General features: G+C 46.3%; 1 protein-coding gene across 1 annotated transcript in view; it reads right to left on the bottom strand.

The window, feature by feature from the left end:
• The window catches only part of asxl1 (ASXL transcriptional regulator 1), a gene marked incomplete at its 5' end in the record, with an annotated part of 6,492 nt that extends 2,573 nt beyond the window's left edge, over positions 1 to 3,919 (bottom strand). Inside the window, 7 exons of the mRNA XM_010784192.1 lie at positions 79 to 418; positions 511 to 1,483; positions 1,756 to 1,861; positions 2,264 to 2,360; positions 2,812 to 2,978; positions 3,428 to 3,512; positions 3,743 to 3,919. Coding sequence (XP_010782494.1) covers positions 79 to 418; positions 511 to 1,483; positions 1,756 to 1,861; positions 2,264 to 2,360; positions 2,812 to 2,978; positions 3,428 to 3,512; positions 3,743 to 3,919 — 1,945 coding nt within the window. The remainder of the gene's footprint in view (positions 1 to 78; positions 419 to 510; positions 1,484 to 1,755; positions 1,862 to 2,263; positions 2,361 to 2,811; positions 2,979 to 3,427; positions 3,513 to 3,742) is intronic.
• Positions 3,920 to 7,951: the final 4,032 nt, after the last annotated feature.

The following is a 7,951-nucleotide window of genomic DNA, read 5'->3' as shown; positions in this document are numbered from 1 at the left end:
GAGCCATGTCATCCGCAGGGAGAGCAGACCCAGAAGAATCTGGATAATCTCCTCCTCCTCCTCTTCCTCTTCCTCTTCCTCTTCCTCCTCCTCCTCCTCCTCCTCCTCCTCCTCCTCCTCCTCCGGGCTCGATAGGTCCTGGATGCTCTCTCGCTCGTCGTCCATTGCTGCAATCCGGTAGCCCAGCAGCAGGCCGCAGCCGGACCCCCGGCCCTGCCCCTTCGCTAGAGGCTGCAACAGCAGCAGCGGCCTCCCGCTGGGCCCGGGCTTGCTGGGCGCGGGCTTTGATGTCCGCAAGGGTCCGCGCACCGCCCGTCCCCGACGGCCGCGAGCCCTCGCCGGGGGGCACGATGCGGGGGCAGATCTGGTAGGTTGGGTGACCTTTGACCCAGGGGGGTTTGATTCTGGAGAGTTGAATCTGGGACAGAAACGCAAGGACAGTTAGTCAAACTACCGCAGGTAAATGCTTATTGATGAACAGGCAGTTTACTTTGGTGCACAAAGTCTTACCCGGATAGGTGGCACCTTGGGCTCTTCGGTTGTCTGCTGCGGCTTCTCCGTACGGACACCGTCAATTGTGGTACGAAAGGACTGACGGTCCTCAATCCGCGGCCTTTTTTCGGGGAAGCTGGAGAAGGCCTGGGCCTCATCGGGCCTTCTCTTCTGTTCCTTGAGCTGAGCGCTGGGTGCAGGGGTGGGGGCTGGGCTGGCTGATGGACTGCTCTCACGGCTGCTGGTGGCCGTCCCCCCTGTGATGGAGGTGACAACAGAGGCAGTGTCATCCAGAGGATCGGCGGCGACTGCAGCACTGGAGGATGCTGAGGAGGAGGAGGAGGAGGAGGAGGAAGAGTCCAGGCCTGTGGCGAAGGCTCCCTGTGTTTCAGAAGGTGAAGAGGGAGAGGAGACAGGCGAAGAGGCTGAAGACGAAGAAGAGGAGGAGGAGGAGGAAGGTGAGGAGGTAGAAGCCAGTAGAAGCGCATTCTCCTCTGGGAGCAGGCGGGACGCAGCCTCAGGCTCCTCGTTTGCACTGGTGGCGGCTGGGCTGGGAGTAGGGGTGGGAGTGGAGGCTGACAATATGACTGGCTCTGGAGTGGGGGGGGTCTTTGTCTCTATGGAGGGACTCTCAGCAGGGAGCTCCACACCGCACTCAGCCTGCAGCACCACCTCTCCTTGAATGACCGTGTTGTCGGACATGGGAGAGCCAATAGAATCTGCTGGGAGGTCCAGTTCAGGGCTGGGCTCAGCGGCGACTGCAGACTGCAGAGCAGGGGGAGGGGCCTTGCAGAGGGTCCGACGGGCCCTCCGACGCAGGTCAGCTCTTGTGCGTCTCCTCATCCTGCCATCTCTCCTTCGCCGACCCACGCTGCGTCTCTTGGGGGCCCCAGCTGCCACCACAGCCACGTCAGCGTCCAGCACGCCGGCTGCAGCTTCACCGGCTTCACTCATGGTGAGCTTCAGGGACTCCTCTTGTGTCAGGCCAGACCTACAGGAACACAAACAATGTTTCAGCGCATTGTGGTAAACAATGTCATCTAAACTATATGGAGGAAGGCAAGGAGATGGAAATAAACAATATAATACATGCAAATAAATGTCAAATATAAAAGGCTATACAGGCTTCTAGTCAGGCTTAAATAATACTTACAATGCCAAGATATTAACCTTAAAGGAACCACTCTAAATATGACATAAGAAAGAATATGGCTGCTGTGTGAACATTGATTTTGGACTCAAATGAAATGGGATGGTTCTTACTTTTGCCCGTGGTACTCTTCAAAAAACTTTTCCTTCCAAGCCTCTACTTTCTTCTCTTTCTCCATTTCCTGTCGGAAACGCACTTGCATCTCGTGGGTGAACTCACCTAAATGTGTCAAACACATATAAAGGTTTAAAAAGTAGATTCACAACTGACCTTTTTGAAGGATAGTTTTGTTATAAATCTAATAAGCTGCCCATCACTTGTAAATAAGCAGCTGGTGTTAGTAATGTTTCAGGACAGTGTCACCATCAGAAGCAGAAAGACAGGATCTTCTCTGAATCAGGTCCCTGACAGACTGATTCATCAACATCCAGAAGTGGTTGTTATTTGTGTCCTTCTGCACCCATGGCCTCCTTCTCATTCACACACGTAAAGAATGCTTCGGCACAGTGTTGCCTTTTGGTGGGAATGTTCTGCTGGCATGTATGACTTTACCCTTTCTTTATAACAACCTTTTGGTTATGTGGCACGAGTAAAATGTGGCATATTGACTAATACACTTACCCTCAGCCAGCCTTTCTTTCCAGCTCTGGGAGGCATGGGTGAAGAACTCATTGTTGAGAGCTGAGCTACTCAGTCGGGCCATACCATCTGGCCCAATCTTCAGGAGAGAACACAATGTAAAAATATCAGTAAAGGAATAATGCACCTGAGAAGTAGAGGGGGCTAGGCTTAAAGGCTAGTACATAGTACATAGTGCATTCTGCATACCGCTGCGGTCACAACTATTTGAACGGTTGCATTTACACTACAACTGACAGTCTGCATCCGGCTGAAACAATCATTCAACCATCAAACAACCATTGAGTTTGTTCATAGTGTTTGTTCCAAAGCAGCCACAGGTCCATACCATACCAACTGGACTGGATAGAATGAAGCGGGAGCATTTGCATCAAAGGAGCAAAGGTGATCTTTGCGGTTGCACAGAAAGTATGAATTTGTCTTAACATGCATCAAATTGACCAAATAAATGGTCGTTCATTGACAAAATGACAAAACAGTGTACGCATGAGATCAGCCTCACAATATTAAAGAAGATAAAAAAAACATACCTGTCTGTCCACCTCAGGCAGCAGCTGCAGCAGCTGCTGTTGCGAGTGTACTGGGAAGGCTGCGAAGGTACGCACATTGATAAGGGCTCTGATGTTGGTGTTGACCAGGATTGAGCCTGGTGTTTCAAAATCTACATCCACCCCTCCCCGACTCCTCTTCATGGGACCTGCCACAGCAAAAAATAAACCCATACATTTACTTGCAGCTAAAGCTATCTGCAGGTACCTACAGCTGAGCACCACAGACACTCAAACATTTTCTTTGCTTATCAATTACCTTTATATAGTAGGTGAGAACACTCAATAACACCCCTTTCATCGTTTTGAAAATGTGCTTTTCATCTACTGAGTATTCTTTCTGCCATTTGTGTTTATTAATTATGGTGACTATTGCTGCTTTCTCTAGAGATGCTTATTCAAACATCTTCACATAGACACTGCACTAACTTGGGGCCTGAGCAAAACACCCACCAGTCAAGTGGATAAACAGTTGTCAAGAAACCTGACAACTCCGAATATTTCAGTAAAGATCTAACCCATCAGCATTTTGAATGTTTTCTTTCATTCTAGATGTGTTGCAGATAACTTTGTTCTCTGTTGAAAAAGGTCTTCTTACCTGAGGGAACATGCTCTCCATTCACTTTAAGAGGAGTGAGGACAACGCGAGGCATCATGACTGCTTTCTTCCTCTGCCTCCCTGACTGTAGCAACACAAACAGTGGTATGGAAAGGTTGTAACAGTAGACGGTTATGAAGTCAGTATGTGAAGCAGCACTGTATTCCTGCCCCTCTACAGCCCACTCAAAATCACATGGGACACTTGTTCATGAATTAAGAAACAGTACACTAAATCACAGTGGAACTGCTCTTTATTCCTTGACTGTTGCCACTTCAAAATAGAGCAGCCAGTGTGTACACGCGTGGTGCTGACCTGTCTTGAGCGGCTTAGCCTGGTCTGGGTGTGTGGAGCATGTTGGGCCTGCTGTGTGTCTATGCGTGCTTGCTGTCCTGCCGCCCTGCTGAGGCGGGTCTGGGGTTGGGAGCTGACAGCCAGCACTTCTGTGGAGCAGGAGGCGCTGGACGAGCTCTCATCCACAGAGGCTGCAGGTCAGAAGAAAACAAACACATTTCAACTCAACATATATTGCAGTTATAATGAATATGTTATGTTATTTTAAGCAAGAGAGTTTATAAAAAAGGAGCTTCCATCTGAGCTAAAGCTACTTTTCTGGTGTTTTTGCTAAGAGGCAAACTTAAAAATGTAACCAAAGTGTTAGAAATCACAGGCCATATTTTGGCTTCTACCAAGAAGATACAGTGGAGGAAATAGGCGGGGCCTATCTACATTGCATCCCCGCATCATCCGCCTGTGCGCATCAAAGACGCAGACTCATTGTTCCCACTAAAGTAGGGGTGAGTGTAATAAGGAGGGAAAGTTGTTGTTCAGTGTGTTGCCGGGAGCATATAAGGATTTATCCACCATGTTAAACATTTAAAAATATATATATGTAAAGCATAAAGATAAAAAGGTTTAAAAAAGTTATTGTTTAATGTTTAAGGAGGTGACGCTACTCAGCCAATCAAATGGGTGCAGTCAGTGAGTCAGCACGATAGAATACAAACACAAACAGAGACGAGGCAAGAAGAGAGAAACAGCAGTGAGCAATTTCAAATGGCGTGCTCAAAAAAGAGAAAGCTAGACAGCGAAAACAGAGCATTTAATGACATTTTCTCTTATTGGACCTTTTTGAAATGCAATTGAATACCCCTGCATTATAGCAACAACAACAATAATAATAATAATAATAATAGCAATAATAATTAGGAAGGGGGGTGCGGTGTTCTTATGTTCTCTGAGGTGAGCCACCTTCCCATACTTTGAAAACCCCTGGTCTAGATGATAGGAAAGGAGGTTTCAAACTTCCTTTATAACCTCCTTTAGCTTAGGAACCACTGGACCTCCCTTACCGAAAGGAGAGGAGAAAATGCTGCCCCACAATGCCTTGCAGCCGCAGCATTTGCCGTCACACAACACTCGGCCGTTCACGGAAACAACCGATTATGACCGAGAAATCAGTGTTTCCCCTAGGTTTACTGCCTTGGCAGGGTGCTGCTCGGGTACCCCCCCGAAAAAAAATGTCGGGGCACCCAGATTTTTTTTTATCCTCTGGAGCAGAGAGAGGAGCTGTGGATTATTGTTATTGATATCGATCGTACAGTAACAAAGTATTTTTACATTAAAAAGTAATACAGTACAGTGTTACACTGTGCTGTATTACTTTTATTCAAACTGTATTCCCTTCTTATCATGTAGCCTACACTTCTTCCTTTCATTGATACATTTAAATCACCTGACTAAACATACCTGCTGCAACCCTGTGCTGCTGCTGCTTCTCTCTGCCTCATCCTCTATTGCTGGAGGCAGCTCCACCTCATCTGATCTCTGATATGAAAGCAATCGTGTTATGATCATATTGGGCTATTGGTGTGAGTCTAACATTAAACAAGCAGTCTGCTTGTCATACATTGCTGACGATACATTTTAAGAGGCAATTTGTTGAGTCACTGCCGCTAAATGCCGGTAGCATCAAGCTAGCAAGTCCTGCATTAGCCTCACATCAACAGGTGTAGACAGAACATCCAATTATCCTGAGCTAATTTAATGAATAAACCAACTCACATCTCCTGTCTTTTTTTTCACCCAACTCATTAGACTATTCTTCTGCTGGCGTTTCATTGTTTTTTTCTGTAAAATTCAATACTGTAGTTCAAAACCGCGGTACCTGCTCACCAGAGGCGCGGGAAGGTATTTTGAGTGGGGGTGCTGAGGTGCTGGACTCCAGTGAACACTATTACGGGCACTATAGAGCAGGGGTTCCCAAAGTGGGGGTCGCGAGATGATTACAAAATAAAAAGGGAAAATAAAAAAGTTTAAAAAAAATGGATTACTTTTTTTATAATTAAAAAAATATATATATTATTAATAATAACGTTAGCATAGACCTTTTTTTCTTTGACAAACCATTAGCGCAGTTTTTCTCAAACTTTTTCTTTTTTTTCCTGAACACTTATTTCACTAGCACTTTTTTAAATAGGAGAGTTAGAAAGCATCAATCTGGTGCCTCTTTGAGACAAAATTAAAGAGCCCGCCCCATCATCCAAACCCATCAATATTGAGTAAATATTTGTCCCCTTGACGAAACCGGTTACTGAACTGATTTTGGATATTGGTAGAATGTAACTTTGATAGACCATTAATCTGGCCGTCAATGGTTGACAAATTTTCTAGATCTTCTCGGGGATCTCTTCAGTCCCGCCACACATTATGCTGTGACGTCATTGCGGGAACAGCCTCTCCAGCTGCACCGTTCAGGGATCCCAGCATCTGCATATAAACCACGATGGGGCACATCAGCAGCAAGGCTCAGACAGCGATTGACAGTTTAATTTTGAACGGTCTGAGAGCTCATGTGAGGCGGAAGGATGCGGTTATGTTGTATCTGTTAGAAGTTTATGGGCGATCCATCGGTCATGTAGCCATGGTGGACTAGCGGACTAAAAATCAGCCCTGGGACCTCGACCGCCCACTTCCGGACCCTAGTAATGTCAACGGGGGGAGTGGGGGATGTGCTAGTGACTTATCGAACGGCCACTTCAGGTACCCGGCCATCGGGATCGTCCCGATGCCAGGTCCGCCTCACAGCCCCGCGCACGTAACTGGTCAACGGGGGGAGCCTCGCGCGGGGAAGACGGTGGACCCTAGTTCCCGAGTCGGAGTGGGAATAATAATAATAATAAATAATCCGGTGCATTTTATCATAATTTCCCCAAACATTGTGGGGTTTTTTTATATTGTTTGTTAAAAAAAAAACACACGTTAATCCATGTTGGATGTCTACTTACAACCAGGTGGGTGTAGGGGTGGGGATGTCTTTTACTGGTGGACGGGTGGTGTTTGTTGGGTGGACACTATGACAGCGCTCGTGAACTGTCAACGAGGCGGTGGGGGGGTCTGGGACCTCTGTGGTCGCCTGGTCAGCGCAATTTACAATGATGCCGTTTAGACCAATATAATAATAAAGTGCGGTGCCGGCGTTCAGGAACCGATCCGGCCCTTTCTGCGCGAACTATCACCTCAAATGTGGTGCATAGTCTCAATGTGGACCCGGAACAAATATAAAAATACTGTTGCCCATCCCCACCAGTGCGGGACACTGCGTCACCTTACACAACAGTTCTGCCCCTCACACACACATACCACGCTTCAAAATTCAGTTGCATAAATGCTTGAGCTACGTTTTTATTATAATTACTGTGAAATCTGCCATTATGTTTGTTATTCATTACACAAACACACACTTGCAACTGATAACACTGGCAATGATTTTAGATGTATTAGACTATTAAAAAAGAAATCATGCTATCAAATAAGTGGAGGGTACGGGTACCCCCGTCCAACGGCACACACCAACCTGACTGCAACTCAAAAAAACTAAAGGTTTTGTTTTTTCTCATCAGGAAATGCAGACCCGGCTCAAAACAAAAGATTTTTAAATATCATCCTCACGATCATTTAAAGTGTATCATATGTTCGCGAATTACATTGAAAGCACTAATAAGAACCTGCTAGGGTTTCATCCACTTGAGTTACAGACTACAAAAATAATCGATTGTTTTATATCACATCCGACGGGCAGGAAAATTCGCAGCTCTCACTGCCGATTTTTAATTCATCATCTTCACACGATCATTTATGTTTATGTCGCCGAAGTTGACATGAAAGCACTGGACAAATATGAATATACTGTGTCAACTTCATTAAAACCGCTTGACTTACGTGGCCTCAACTCCGAGTATTCACCATTTCTACGCAGGGTGACAACACACTTTGTCCGTGTTTGGCTCTTCTCGCCGCCAGTGGAGCTTCGGCCGCATTGAGGTCACACAAACGAAAAGATGCTCCTCAACCAAAATTGAGTCTCGAGGGAATCCTGTCGATGTTCGAATATTAATATTGATTCGGATTCGGTATCGCTTTTCTTAAAGTAATCTCGTTCGATGTTACTAGTAGGTCACTTTTCATTGCACTAACCAGTTGTTGCGTTCGTGTCACAGGCTTTTTGGATTCGATGGATACATC

The sequence above is a fragment of the Notothenia coriiceps genome, unplaced genomic scaffold, assembly GCF_000735185.1.
Source record: "Notothenia coriiceps isolate Sejong01 unplaced genomic scaffold, NC01 NC01_scaffold00026225, whole genome shotgun sequence".
NCBI classification, from domain to species: domain Eukaryota; kingdom Metazoa; phylum Chordata; class Actinopteri; order Perciformes; family Nototheniidae; genus Notothenia; species Notothenia coriiceps.
This window is presented reverse-complemented; position numbering and strand designations above follow the sequence as displayed.